Source organism: Cardiocondyla obscurior, linkage group LG01, assembly GCF_019399895.1.
Source record: "Cardiocondyla obscurior isolate alpha-2009 linkage group LG01, Cobs3.1, whole genome shotgun sequence".
Lineage (NCBI taxonomy): Eukaryota > Metazoa > Arthropoda > Insecta > Hymenoptera > Formicidae > Cardiocondyla > Cardiocondyla obscurior.
The window spans coordinates 3,560,857-3,576,140 of NC_091864.1; the positions used below are offsets into that span (position 1 = coordinate 3,560,857).

Consider the following 15,284-nt stretch of genomic DNA (forward strand, 5'->3'; position numbering starts at 1 on the left):
TAACGAGAATCTTTATATTAATTTAATATCATATTGATTTATATTAAACTTTTTATATTAATATTTTAGGCGATTATTTATAGTCATTTAACTAATGTTTAAAAAAAAACGCAAAGAAAAGGATAAAAAATTAACGTCAATAAGTTCTCACGTTTCTTAAATTATTCCGAAACCAAAAAAAGTAGATTTAGACAAACATAAATTGCTCACGTTCGTACTACTTGATGGAAACCGTCTTGGTGAACGAACTAATCCAAATAATCACCGGCGTAATTTAAGGTAACGGTTTTTTCCGTGAAGACGCTTGCAGATAGAGTTCCCTGTTCGGTCCACCATCGGTTGCGGCTCAAAAATTGCCGCGATGACGAACCACGCTTAAATATGTATCGCTACGTGTTTACGATTATATGTAACATCTTTCTAAGTCGCCAAACAGCCTTAAGAAGTTCTCTATTAGATTACATAGGATTTGGGAATACCTTGGGAGCGCCTTGAGTGTCGCACACAGAAACCTTACGAGGTAACAAGAGAGGCAACAAGAATAGAATGTAAAAGATTGTTCAATAGTATAGATTGACCAAAATCAATTAACGATTCCGTACTTGGTAATCTTAAGAAATGTATTTAATTGTCAAAGAATCCGATTATTTTAACTATATTTTAATAATTCTAATGAGTAATAATTGTTATATTTCTGTTAATTGTATATTACTTTTATGATTTTCTGATAAATTTAAGATAAACTTTTTAAAATAGAAACGTACGTAAGTTAAATTCACAATTTTACTTTTAAATACATTTTTATAAACTTATTTGTAACACATTTTACACGTATTAATATATAAATTTAATTAATTAACATATAATTGTAAAATAATTTTTTAAATATAAAAATTAAATAATGTTTACGAAACTATACTAAATTTGAAAAAGATTACACGGCTAAATTCGAACGCAATCGATAATAAATCGAGAGTAAGAACTTCGAGATGATCATATGTGCAATATATATGTGAGCAATATACATATTGAACCATATGGTTCAACATTCAAACTATTCAAAGTTGTAGCGGTTAGTTGCATCTTTCACGTTGTACGCAATGGATCGAAGGTAGCATCGTGATGGTTTGTGTTGACAATAGATATCCTGAAAGAAAATCGACACAAGTATGTATGATGAAAGCGAAATAAAACGTACGTATCTTTCTTATATAATAAATATTTCAAATGGTTATCAACTGACAGCTATGGAAGAGAACCTCGAAGACAGCCTGGTGAATTATGAAGACGGAGCGGGAGAGCTGACGGCTCAGGAAGTGCTCCAGGAGATCGAAAATGCCTGGATGAACGAGAGATTCGCGCCGGAAATTCTGCCGCATCATTCCGAACTGGTAGATTGTATGCTGCAGCAGATCGCGCACATGGAGGAGAACGTTAAGAGGTTAGACAAAAGTGATCTGCGAGCTCTAGTCCACAGGATGGAGCTCGATCGTATAAAGTACATGATTAGCAGTTATCTGCGAGCACGCCTGGAGAAGATCGAACTATATACGATCCATATCTTATCGGAAGAGGCCAGCAGGAGCCCAGAGGAAGCCTATCTCACGCCGGGCGAGTTGCGCTTTGCTAAGGAGTATCTAGCCAATCTGGAAAAGCTTTTCAAAACAGTGGCATTGCAGCACATGCCGCTCAATTTTCAACGATTTGAGGTCAACAGATTAACGGTTAAGCCCAATTTACAGGCACATGTGTTTTTGCGCGCTAATCAGAGGATCACTGGAGTTGTTCTACCTGGTACACTCAATGAGGAAGTAGATTTCGAAGAAGGTTCACAGCATATTATTCAATACAGTGCAGTGGCACACTTGGTAAAATCTGGCGTAGTACAGTTGATTTGATACTTCTAAGACAAGAGAATAAAGATAGGGATTATATATATTTTTTTTTTTTTTTTAAGAATGGTGTATATCTTTATTTATATAACATATATAAAGTTTTTAATTAAAAAAATACCCTCAATTTCTTTCAACTTTATCATAGTATACATTACAAAAGGTTATTATTATTTAAGTATCGGCAATTAAGATATAATTTTCTCTGTTTCTTAAAAAAATGTAACATTGTAATAAAAGTTTAATTGTAACTAACTGTAAATTAAAAATAAGTAAGTGCTGTAAGTACAAAAATCTATCACTGAAAATATAAATGATAAAAATGTTAAACTAAAATTAAATAAAAAAAAGGGGGGGGGGGGGCAAGATGAATAAAGTTTCTTATTTGTTAACGCAGAGATTGTATAGCATACTTTAAAAAATCATGCTGATACCTGCTGACGTTGCTCATAAGCCTGTGATCAAAATAATTAATTATTATTATTTTTTTTTACTTTCTATCTATCAATAAAAAATATAACGGTAGATTTACCTCTTTAGCAGATTGTCGAAGTTGTTCAGTCATAGCTCTCCCAGTTTCTTGCACCATACTAGTAAAGTGACCTTGTTCATTTTGTAATAAAATGTGTGAATGATCGAATTCCAACACTTGTCCTTGTTCCATTACCAATACTTTATCGCTATCTATTATCGTGTTCAACCTGTGCGCTATTGTTAATACCGTACAGTTCTCAAATTTCTTTCGGATTGTATCTTGTATGAACGCGTCCGTCGTAGGGTCCACATTGGCAGTAGCTTCGTCGAGCACCAATATTTTATTGTTTTGTAAAATCGCGCGCGCCAGACAGATCAACTGTCGCTGTCCGATGCTAAAATTACTGCCGTCTTGCTCGATGCAATGGTTTAAAGAATTTACTGCGGGTTTTAAATTTACTTCCTCCAAGGCGCTCCAGAGATCAGCATCGTCAAACTTGTGAAAAGGATCGAGATTATCTCGAAGCGTAGCCGAGAATAACATCGGTTCTTGCGGTATTATGGAAATTTTATTCCTTAAATCGTAAAGTCCGATTTTTTTCGTGTCAACGTCATCAACATAGATAGTGCCGTCAAATTTCGTCATATGAAACAAGGCAGCAATCAAGGACGACTTTCCGGCCCCAGTACGACCTACGATTCCAATCTGAAAAATTACATAGAATGTACATAGAATAAATTAAAATTTAATTGTAATTATCTCAGATAATAATAAAATTATTTATACTATTATTAGAATGGTTTGAAATATACTTAATAAACGTAATGGTAATTACTTTCATGCCAGATTCAATAGCGAAACTTATAGATTTGAGAACAGGTGGTTCAGATTCGGCATATCGAAGATAAACTTGATCAAATTTAATTATTCCCTTAGAAGGCCACTTGGTGGACGGTTTATCGGTGGGACTACTTTCGAACGGGCCCTCTTTTTCGAGCTCAGTAAATTGCATTATTCTCTCTACGCTCGTCATTTGTGTGACCGTGTCGGCGGCTTGACGCATTCCGTACTGTACCATATTGCACAAAATAAGCGCTTGTGAGATTGCTAACCCGACATTCCCGGCAAAAGTGTTTCCTGATAAAAAGAAAAGATCTGTAGACATTTCACTATTATGTATGTAACATAATTAGTTGTAAAAAAATTACCGTCATCCAACGCGATAAAGCTATACGTAACGATGATAATAAATCCGATAGATACCAGATCCAACGCAAAACCAAACCATGTCCCAGTTGTCATAATTAATGAATAAGTGCCAGTATGTAAATCTTGATGGTCATCAAATTGTTTACGAATCATCTCTTGGACACCGGAAGAGCGTATCGTCGTTAGACCCGTTAATGTAGAGTTTACATGCGAGAAAACAGGGCTTTTCGCTGAAAGTTTAAATAAACGTTGATTTTTAATATAAAAGTAGCTGAAAACTGTTCAAAAAAGATTAACTTACCAATTCCTTCTAATCGCTTTATAGTTTGTGCCACTGGAAGATAAAGTCTTCTTATCACGCCATACAAGAAAAATATAACGATTACAGCAAAAATCATCCACCAGTTGATAATAAGTACTTGTACTAAAATCCCAATCATTACTGCGAAAGTTTGAATGGACAGTGTCATGATAATAGGCAATATTTCGTCCACTGCGCCAATATCTTTCGAGAAACGATTTAAAATTCGACCTAAAAAAAAGTTGCATTTTTATTTATTTGCGTCTTGTTAAATCAATAATTACAAGTCACTCACCGGATGGGTTGTTATCAAAGAATGACATCGGCGCTTTAAGTACACATGAGAACATAAAATTATGTAAAGTCTTGCCGGCATTCATGCATATCTTAAAGAAGATTAAATTTCGCATTGTTGTTCCTAAAATGCTTATGATGATAAAACCTCCATAAATCCATAAAGCTGTATCCGTGCCAAGATAGTATACATCGTCATCTATAATTTTTATCTAATTTTGGTCGAATCTGATTTTGATACTTAAATAAAATAGTAAAATATACACAATATAATTGTGCAGCATTAAGTACATTTATAAAAAATAGAATATACTAACTGTCTTTGTCAAGAGTAAAATTTAGTGACGATAAAGTATCATTAAATACATCTTCCATATAACGATCTGTCGTTATAAGGTCAGTATAATCGTCATTACTCTCTGATGTATTTTCTATTTGTCTAACAGATCTTTGCATTAAAGAGGATTGCATTGTAAGATTATTCATTGTAATATTATTCATTGTAAAATTATTCATTGTAAAATTATTATTCACTCCATCATATTGTTGTTCGCGTATGGTTTTGATACGTAATTCTTCCTGTCTCGACCTGCATTATAACGTTTATTACATTTGGAAAAAAATATTCTTTCTCGTAGAGACTTACCAATAACCAACCCAATAGTCGCAACCATTACTTCCGATTTGTCCCACAATCATGCAAAATAAGAAACTAATAAGCATGATGATTGAACTACCGCTGTGAAAATATTTCCAATAAAGCGATTTCGGTAAACTTCCCTTGGCCAAAAGCTCTTCTGTTTCTTCAGGCTCGGCTTCTTCCGATTCTTCATCAATACTATTATCGTTCTTAATTTTTATAGCAGATGTAAGACTTGTATCAATTTCTAATGATTCTTTGGTCTTTTCGTTAAATTCTTCGTCTCTTTTTAATATTTCCAAAAAGGTCACACGTTTTTCTTGAAGAGCCACAAACGTGCCTTCTTCATCAATTTGACCCTTAAAAAAAAAAATTAATATTAAAAATTAATATAATTGGGTATAAACTATATACAATTTTTATAATACATTTACATACATTATTAAGAATAATAATATAGTCGCATTGTTTCAAGTACTGCAATTGATGAGTCACAAGAATTCTCGTTTTATTTTGCAAATAATTATTAATGCATTCGTTAAACAAATGTCTGCCAACATGAGTGTCAACAGCTGATAATGGATCATCAAATAGATATATATCAGCGTCTCTATAAACAGCTCTGTAAACAGTAAATTATATTAAGACATTTAAGACGGGAGAACTTTTGTAAAACAATAATGTGAATGCATAAAAAATTTGATTGGTTCAAAAATTTACCTCGCAAGATTAATTCTTGCACGCTGTCCACCACTAAGTACTGTACCTCTATCACCGACTAAAGTTTTATCGCCGTACGGTAATTGTTCAAAATCTTTCGCAAGAGCGCACACATTTACAATATTTCGATATTTATTTTTATCATAAGGTTGGCCAAATAAAATGTTATTTTGCACTGTGCCTCCAAATAACCAAGGTTCTTGACTAGCGTACGATATTTTACCATTTACGTGTATTTGACCTTGTGACGATTTTAATTCACCTAAAATCGCTTGCAAAAAAGAACTCTGAAAATTAAACATAAATAGATTTAAAAATATATATTAACTTTCTCTTTTAATATAAAATATTGTGAAGCATTTAATACAGCTGCGGTACCTTTCCTGCGCCTACAGGACCAACGATAGCGTAAAGTTTCTTCTCTTTAAATTGAACGTTGATATTATGTAACGTGTTTACAATTGCAGTGGTTGTCCATGAAGCATTAACGTTTCTCATTAAAATACTTGTTCCATTAACAGATAATTTAGATTGTGCCAATGGAACATTCTCATTCAATAATAGAAAATTCTATTGAAACATACGAATTAATTATTGACTATTATATCACTAATTTTTTTTAATTTTAGAGTTAAGCATTTTTAGATTAGTAAGTTAATTTTACCTCGATTCTTTTTACAGAAACCGCTGCTTCAGCGGCACTTGCTACAGCAATAGGATACAATATCGCCATAGTAAGTTGAAGAATATTAAAATATCGTGCTATTGAAAATACTTTATCAGCAGATATGGAATGCCCGTAAAGTACATAGGCCATAATTGTAAAAAATAATGTAGTTCTTTCCGTAAACACAAATGTGGCAAAGGTAAATCCTCTTAGATATGACATTAACGTGAGAACATCGATTTCGTACCTAGATTAAAAAATAGATTCATTAGATAAAATTTTTGTTTTATTCTAATTTAATTTTAATTAAAAAAAATATAAAAAGTTTAATAAACAACGAAATCAATACAAACTTTCTTGCGCGATTAACTAATCCCTCAAATGGTTTCTCCCAAGTATACATTTTAATAACTTGTATGCCCTTTATTATTTCGGACATTAAGCGAACTCTTTCGTCGGTTCTCACTGCGATTTTTAAGCGCAATTTCGAAATCCATTTACTTATGTAGCCTGTAAAATATGTTAAATTAGTAATTAAACCGTTAACGTGTATTTTTTTGTGACAACTATACGTTACCTTGAAGAGGAATAGTTTGAACTATTAAAAGAATTACACCGGCCAACGAAGCGATGCCGACACTTCGCCATATCAGAAATGAAATGATGATTCCTTGTATAGGCAAAATCCAAATATAATGTAACGCTACAAACAGTTGTTCAAATTTTGACATATCGTTTGACAACAAATTAATAATTTGTCCCGAAGTGGTAGTAGAAGAACTAGATAAACGCAATATCTAAAAAAAAAAAAAATTAATCAAGATATCTAACAGATTCTTGAAGTAATGTGCAAAATATTTTTAATGCTAACAAATACCTTTCTATACATTAAAGAGGAGCTTGCTATTCTCACTCGCATTCCAATTTCCATTAAACCTAGATTCGAGTGATGATAGATTATAGTTGACAATATTGTTAGTAAAATTAAACCGGATGCATAGAGATAAGCTTCTTCCTGAGTAGATACTGCTCTTGGATCAAAGTGCCAAATAAGCAGGCCAAAAATATATATTTCCAAGATTCTGCAAAATGTATTTTTAAGAGCCCCAGTTATCACACTGTGATAAAAATTATGAATATTTACCTCAAAACTGTAGAGAAAAAGAAAACCCATCCTCCATAATAAAAAAAGGACCATATAAAAGTCTTCTTTAAAGCTGTGAAAAACTTTGGTTTTCTTCCACCTGTTTTGGCTGCGTGTATTTCATTTTTCCAATTCCTGAAATATTAAAAACATTACTTATTAATTAATTCTAAATTAATCATTAGTATATTTTTTAATTAATAAATAATCATAAGATTAAAATTATTTACTCTTCTAATTTGTTTCCTAAAAATTCACTGTTATCAATTGGCATAGTATTGTACACATCTTTCATTTCCAAGTCATGGTTTTTGTTGTACCAAAATATTCTTGTCAACCACCTAAATATAATAAGAAATAATTAAAAATAAAATTAATATATTACATATAAAAATTTACTGTAAGTTTAAATGTAGGCATGTATTTATATCAAAATAACATATATCTAGAATGTCACACTTGCATAAGTCAAACTGATTTCTAAGTAAATTTCTAAGTGATATAAGTGAGATAATTGCGAGACATGTAAATTTGCAAAGTGTGTTATCAGTTAGCAATTTTTAACTGAATTAAACAAAGAGTAAAACATAATTTATTATCAGATCAAAAAACATCTTATAATTAATTAACAGCTAGATTTAATATCTATTACTGCTGTTACAATTTTTATAAGTACTTATCGCTTTCTTATTATCTAATATCTATGTTCTATATCCTATAATCTATTATTAACGTGAAATTTAATCAGCAAATTTTTAATGCAATAATGCTGTAAAATTATGAATATCAAAAGCATGCCAATCTTTATTGCAATCACGATTATTATTTATTCTAACCGTCAATAAAAAAAAAAAATCAAATGTGAATATTTGCCAGTCACTTGGCATATGTGGATTATTAATTATATATACAGTTAAAAGCATTTTTTTTCTTTCACACACATGCAGGAAGAATAAAAAGTAAACTCTGAACTAATATAGCCGGTTCAAGAATAATTATCAAAGGGCAAACTAGATATCTCGATCGAGCTGAGACATGTGACTCACCAAAAGAATAATTTACTTATCGGATTGGCAGTTGCTCGTGGATTTGGATTGTCAATTTTCCTGGTGGCCTCCATGCTTCGAGATTTATGTGAAATTAAGTAATAATCGTGTCTCGAATAACGTATCAATTGAGTCACAAAGTTTACTGTGTCTACTACCAACCAACGTCCATCATCATTCCCAACAATCCCAATCTCAACTGCCTAGTGCCTCGCGAGTAACACGTGCTGTGGTTTATATGATGCTTTCACATATACACACACACACACGCATATATGTATGAATATATATGTATGATACATATATATTTTACATATATATATGTATACACACACAATATATATGTCGTGTTTGTATTCAAATACTCATTACGATAATAGACCACTTATGACTATTATAGAAATAGGCTCATTGATTAAATTAGATTGAATTAGCTGATGACCGATATAAAGTCGCAAAATCATTTATATGATAGAAATATAGATAGAAATTAAGCTTACAAGTTCTTATATAAGTAAACTCATTTATAGCTGTATTTACATCAATATATATATATATATATATAGCTATTATAGTATGTGTGCAAGATTCGAATGCAATACATTCGATAAATTAGCTGAATAAATAAAGAAGTTTAATCACGTAAAGTTTACTCAAGTGATAATAATGTTTATATTTAACAAAAGGAATATTGAAATATGTATCTAAACAATATTACGATATCTAAAAGGTGTATCGAGATGTTTTAATTACGCTGTCAGGAAAATAATTTTATGTCTTGATTTTAATCTCTTTAAAAAAAAAATAAATTAACAATTACAACAAACACGAGTATAATGTAATAATTTTATTAATGGATTTATGAAAACTATTAATATATACATAAATAAATATTAATTAATTTTGTTAATTTTGATTCGATAATCCACAAAATTTATTATTATTTTTAAAAAATTAATAGTTTAATGTTCGTGTAATTTTGATTAATATTATATCGTTAATACCGTGTAAATATTAAATTATTTTACTATAGTATGAAACGACATAAACGTTTAAGCTGCTTTAGGCCGTCGAATTACGAACCTTGATGTTGTAATTAACTTATCTCATATTCTTTTTTTTCTTAAGTGCGATTAGATAAGAAAATCAAATGAAAGAATTGGAGTAACACGTTTTTCGACACTTTCGAAAAGTCGCCGAAGATATCAGGAAATATCACCGCCATAGAGCTCAACTCGGAATCGCGGCTTCCACGCGTACACATGCAGAGGCTCGTCCGTGTGAAGCCAGCGCTTCGCTTGCCGTCGAATAAAGGAAAAAAACAGAGTTATACACTGTCTGTCCCCAGTGATGGGATTTTTAACTCCGAGCAACATCGATGTTGCTGGAGTGGGAGACCACGCACACACGCCGGCGTCCTGTTGGTGAGCGCGCCTCGCTCGGCTTGCAGAAGAGGACAGATATATATATGTTCCGTCTTTTTTACACCGAGGCAGCTACGAGTCGTAGTTTACGTCGGCCTACGAGCCTACGACAACTAATCCAGGAGGTGCTACTTACAGTGCGTTAGGTTTTTGCGTGCTTATCCCGCCTATTCTGTCCGTGTTTGTGACTACGCAGTTGAAAAGTGATTATTGTCGATTTATTGGGTCTATTTATGGAGCGTGTAAATCTGATGAGACTACGAAAATGGAATCGCAACATGCTCGAATTTCAAATTATCTTGAGACGAAAGGGTTTGATTTCTCGACTGGAAACACCTGGATATATCCAGACAATTTTCCAGTCCGCGAATATCAATATAACATAGTTAAATCCGCTTTATATCACAACACTTTGATTTGTTTACCTACGGGTAAGAAAGCTATATTATCGTCGTGTATAACCGGTCAAATACAACGGTATTTTTATTTTTAATTTTACAACAGGTTTAGGAAAGACTTTTATAGCCGCTGTTGTAATGTACAATTTCTGGAGGTGGTATCCATTTGGAAAAATAATATTTGTGGCACCAACAAAGCCTTTGATTGCACAGCAGATTGATGCTTGCTACAAAGTAATGGGGATTCCAAGTGCTGATATGGTAGAATTAACAGGTTTGGCATAAGTTTAATAATAAATTCATATATACCAAATATATACTTTTTAAATATATGTCGTAAAAATATATTGTTTAATTTATAGGTGCTGTGACTCCAAAGAATCGTGAGATAGCATGGCTCAAGAAGAGAATAATATTTACCACTCCTCATATATTTTATAATGATCTTGAAAGAACAACTATACAAAGTCATTTGATCAAGTGTGTTGTTATAGACGAAGCTCACAGGGCTTTGGACAAGCATATATATTGTAAGGTAAAAAAGCTTAAGAAATATCTACTTTCATGTGTTGTGACAAATTAATGAAATTTAGAACTTTTAGTGTATTAGGATATTGTCCAAACAAAATCAATATTTACGAATATTAGCTCTTTCTGCTACACTTGTAAATAAAATAAACAATGTTCAAGAAGTAAGTAAACTCAACACCATGTACAAAAATTTAATTACATCCATTTCTATATATTTATTACTTTTAAAAAGCAGATATTTTAACATATGTTAATAAAGACTTTGTTACTTGCAGGTGATACGGAATTTAAACATTTCCAACTTAGAATTGAGAGATGAAAATTTAATGAATATAATGCCGTATGTTAATAAGAGGAAAGTAGATATTATTTTGGTACCTCTTAGCAACGAATTAGCTCAATTTAAAGAAAAATATATTACTATCATGGATCGTCACGTTAAATTTCTTATACAATGTAATATATTGCAAGATCATACTGCAAAAATATCTAAAGAAAGGGTAATTAAACTCTAGTTATTAATATGTAATAATTTATTGATATATGATTTTAAATGTTCACTGAATTTTTCAGATATTTTGTTTGTTGAAAAAATTTGAGATTAAAACGAATAAATCTAGAAATTATCCACAAGTTATGAAGACTTTAAGTATATTATTTACTATGTATCATGCTTATGAACTTATGATCAGGCATGGATTGCGTGCTTTCTGGAGTTTCTATAAAAGTACGTCACTTATAATTTATAAGCTACATTTAATTTTTTATGAAAGATCTTTGAATTTATCTAGAGACATTTCATTACATTTGTGTTAAAGAAAAAAATTTTATATTTAGCTCATTCCGATAAATATGGGATAAGTAGTGAATATCAGTTACGAGATTTACTATGTGATATTGAAGTTTATCTTGGGCCTTTTCCAAAATTATTTCCTAATGGACTTGTAGATGAGGTTTGCAAATTTATTTTTATAGAAAAATGAAAAAATTATACTATACATATATATATATATAACTTTTTTTTCCAGATGCCAAAGAATATTGTTTTTGGACATAACAAATTTCACAAACTAAAGGAGTTACTTGAACGTCACTTTAATAATAACGATCAAAAGGATACGAGAGCTATAGTTTTCGTCGAAGTTTGTGTTTTTTTTGTTTTTTTTTACAGACTCTCGTCTGATACGTACTTTATATATTATACATTTTTAAAAATTATTACAAAAATGTCCTTAATTTGTATTTTAAAAGTTTAATATGTTACTTCGTGAATTCAGTATAGAGACATAGTCAATGAGGTTTATATTTTGCTCTTGCAATCGAAACCGACAATTAGACCACAGATGTTTATTGGTCAAGCTGGCCAGAAGCAGAAACAACAATTGAAAGCGTTAGAAGATTTCCGAAGTAATCGCGTGAATGTGTTGATTTCAACAAGTATAGGTATGTGAGATTAGTACGTGAGATATGTTTGTTCGGGTGTATTAATTCTTCGATAATGTACGATATAGGTGAAGAAGGGTTGGACGTAGGAGAAGTAGATTTGATAATATGTTTCGATGTATCCCAGGATTCTCTGATAAGATTAGTTCAAAGAATGGACAGAACAAGACGCAAACGAGATGGCCACATAATTACTCTTGTTACGGATGAGAAAGAACATGAGGTAACTAAAAAATGTATAATTTTTTACATGTGCACATTATTTAATTTTATACTTTGCAGAATTTGAAATCTACTCTTTCCAAAAGGGATTCTTTGAATAATAAAATATTAAATACGAGCAATATATCATTCTCTTTATATGATAATAACCCTAGAATGATACCGAACGAATTTACTCCGGAATGTCATAAGATACATATTACAGTATTACCAAAAACACCAAGTATTAAAAAAAATAAAGAAAAGAGAAAAAATGTTAACGAAAAGAATGAAACGTCTAATATGAAACAGAAAGAAAGTAAGTTTTGCGTACAATTCAATTTTTTAGTTAACCTTTTCTTATTAGCTACGTTATACTTGTCAAATTAACAAATTTTATTCATTTTATATATTTTAAAAGAGATATATATCTGTTTCAGATTTATCTAAAGAAGTAAATACAGATCAACCGACGATGATTAATTTGCTTTCTGATAACAAATGTAACGAACAGAATGAAGGCAATGCATGTAATATTATTCAGTTAACAACGCAAAACAATAGGAAACATAACACGATAAATCCTAATAAAGTTAAACTGTTAACTGATGATAACGCGGGGATCGAATTTTTAACATTATGTGCAGTAAAAAAGTCAGAGGAAAGTGAAAATAACTTTATTTACAATGCTAATAATTATATTAATCATGATATTAATAAATTTTCGTACACTGTACAAGATGAAAAAAATTTTAATAATGATGAAATAAGGTTCAAAGATATACTTGATAAAAATTCCGATTCAAATAAAATAAGTATTTCGTATTTGAACCAACAAGTTACGAATATAAAAGATATTAACACACATAAAGCTTCTACATCTGACATGAAAAAGGATAATGAAATTATAACTTGTACAAAAGCTGAATTATCAACTAACTCACTAAAAAACTTAGAACGTACTCTGTTTGAGACCATATGGAATGAATCATACAGTTCAATTGAAACTGATTTTGAAGATAAAAATGATACTGCGTTACGAAATACAGAATCTCCAAATTTATTAAATAGTTTTACTAGAAATATAGAAGAAGTTAATGTGACACATAATATTAATGTTATTGATACTTTTCCTAATGACGATTGTGCAGCTAGAACTAATCAAAATTTGTCAGCATTAGAGAAATTTGCGAAACCTGAAATTAATAAACTCACAAGTTCCATAGATAAAATACGAGATTGTGATTTTAACAGTGACGATGATATAAATGAATTTAAGGATCAAACAAATAAAAATAAATTGTTATATAATTCCAATGCTGAAGAAAGTTTGTTATCTAGAACTCAAGCCATTGGCGAAATAGCTCGAGTAAAAAAAAAATCGTTAAAAAGAGCAGATAATGAGGAATCGATTGATTATAGTGTTGGCTGGAATTTAGTCTATAAAAAAAGTAAAGTTCAAGTTGGAAAAAGTGAGACAAGTTCCAGAACGGATAACATCACATTGTCAAATATTCATTGTGATTCTGTTGTTAAAACATGTACTCCTAAACAAAATTTTAACTTTCTAGACGATTCCGATGAAGATGTGATTACAGAAAATAGTTCGGAAAAAGATATTAGATGCGTGCCTAGTACGTCAACAAAATCAAAAGTTGAAAACTATCCGTTTGATGATTTAATTAAAAGTTTAAAACCATGTAGCATATCGCCGAAGAATAATAAAAATTCGAAATGGATCTTGTCATTGAAAGATAAAAATGCTCGAAACACCACACGTAAAAACAAATGTAAAGAAAATGTGAAAAATCAGTTTATAGACGATGAAGCGGTAGCAGATTCTGACGCCAGTTCAGACGAATTCGTTGATACTAATGATGAGGATATTGCGGATTTTGTAAGTTATATAGAAATCCCGCATGATCGAGACATACACGCACATTATTTACAAACTACTAAAAGTCCGGTAATAAAACCGGGCGCCTTTCATTTCAGAAAACAGCAATCACCTGATTCTAATATAGAGATCTGCTCGCAGGTCTCGTCACAAGATCAAAACTCGTATCTTTATGTACGTATATAATTGGATTTTACATACTCTATCTATCTGTGTATCTTAATTGAAATTGAATTATCAATCTAGTTTTTGTATATACAATAAATTAACAAAATATTTTATGTGTATTTTTAGGATTCATTTTGCGTTGTCGAAGATGATGATTTAAACACATCTAGTCATAGCGATTCAATATTAGATAAAATGGAAAGAGAATTGGAAGAAAATAGACGAAAGCGTCTTTGTGCTGATAAGGATGTGAAACATACTAAAAAGAAAAGAAGAAGAATTGTAAATCGCTTTATAAGTGAAGAAGAAATAACTGCGGGTACGAGTGATGAAGATAAAGAATTTGCCAAAATATTAGAATAACATTTATTTTGAAATTGTTGAGATATTTACAAAATGTATTTTGTTTGTATAAGATATATAATTTTGTTTTCTTTATATATATTTTGCAAGTATACTGCAACGTTAGATTTTTCAAAGTATTAATTTATTAATTGGCAATCTATTATTGAAAATATAGTTGAATTGATATACAAAGGTATTTATACTAGAAATTATTTTCTATTGATTCTATGTAATAATTTTGATAAATATATATATTCAAAGCATTTGTATACTTTACATTTTCAAGTGTTTCCTATTTCGAGTTTTAATTTTCGTGGTAAAAGTGTCAAGAATTATGTACAAAAATTAGTTGCGACGTCTTTGAGTAGATGGCATTGTCAATTAGAAAAGGACAAATACCTCGCGAATAACAAAGATAGAATACGTTCTTAGCATATCTCCGAACCCTCTATTCTAATTTTTGTCACTGTCATATCGACGTCGTGCAAA

General features: G+C 30.8%; 3 protein-coding genes across 7 annotated transcripts; 2 read left to right on the forward strand and 1 right to left on the reverse strand.

Moving 5' to 3' along the window:
• The first annotated feature begins 351 nt into the window (after positions 1–351).
• Positions 352–1,959, forward strand: LOC139107705 (DNA replication complex GINS protein SLD5-like). The gene is made up of 2 exons (XM_070665519.1): positions 352–1,167; positions 1,246–1,959. Exon 2 carries the CDS (start codon positions 1,248–1,250, stop codon positions 1,896–1,898), a length of 651 nt encoding a protein of 216 aa, XP_070521620.1. The 5' UTR covers positions 352–1,167; positions 1,246–1,247; the 3' UTR covers positions 1,899–1,959.
• On the reverse strand, positions 1,930–8,585 carry LOC139107663 (ATP-binding cassette sub-family C member 4). Of its 2 annotated transcripts, XM_070665446.1 has the most exons (18): positions 8,389–8,585; positions 7,573–7,683; positions 7,343–7,477; positions 7,076–7,280; positions 6,776–6,995; positions 6,552–6,708; positions 6,196–6,445; positions 5,910–6,101; positions 5,532–5,818; positions 5,250–5,433; positions 4,818–5,170; positions 4,489–4,760; positions 4,173–4,370; positions 3,878–4,108; positions 3,576–3,806; positions 3,203–3,504; positions 2,425–3,072; positions 1,930–2,347 (listed from the first exon to the last, which is right to left on the reverse strand). In XM_070665446.1, the coding sequence occupies exons 1-18, from the start codon at positions 8,460–8,462 to the stop codon at positions 2,315–2,317; spliced, it is 4,083 nt and encodes a 1,360-aa protein (XP_070521547.1). In that variant the 5' UTR covers positions 8,463–8,585; the 3' UTR covers positions 1,930–2,314. The 2 variants fall into 2 exon arrangements, with proteins under 2 accessions (XP_070521547.1, XP_070521556.1); XM_070665455.1 differs by lacking the exons at positions 7,343–7,477; positions 7,573–7,683 and having other exon boundaries at positions 8,389–8,473.
• A 1,182-nt stretch (positions 8,586–9,767) lies between these two features.
• LOC139113163 (Fanconi anemia group M protein-like) lies at positions 9,768–15,058 on the forward strand. Of its 4 annotated transcripts, XR_011547647.1 has the most exons (14): positions 9,772–10,243; positions 10,317–10,484; positions 10,573–10,745; positions 10,813–10,902; positions 11,017–11,241; positions 11,315–11,468; positions 11,579–11,694; positions 11,770–11,883; positions 12,019–12,184; positions 12,253–12,407; positions 12,467–12,704; positions 12,826–14,282; positions 14,381–14,456; positions 14,577–14,716. XR_011547647.1 is itself a non-coding variant. In XM_070674106.1 (13 exons), exons 1-13 carry the CDS (start codon positions 10,078–10,080, stop codon positions 14,811–14,813), a joined length of 3,633 nt encoding a protein of 1,210 aa, XP_070530207.1. In that variant the 5' UTR covers positions 9,768–10,077; the 3' UTR covers positions 14,814–15,058. The 4 variants fall into 4 exon arrangements, 3 of the variants coding, with proteins under 3 accessions (XP_070530207.1, XP_070530215.1, XP_070530228.1); XM_070674106.1 differs by having other exon boundaries at positions 9,768–10,243; positions 12,826–14,456; positions 14,577–15,058; XM_070674114.1 differs by lacking the exon at positions 10,813–10,902 and having other exon boundaries at positions 9,768–10,243; positions 12,826–14,456; positions 14,577–15,058.
• Positions 15,059–15,284: the final 226 nt, after the last annotated feature.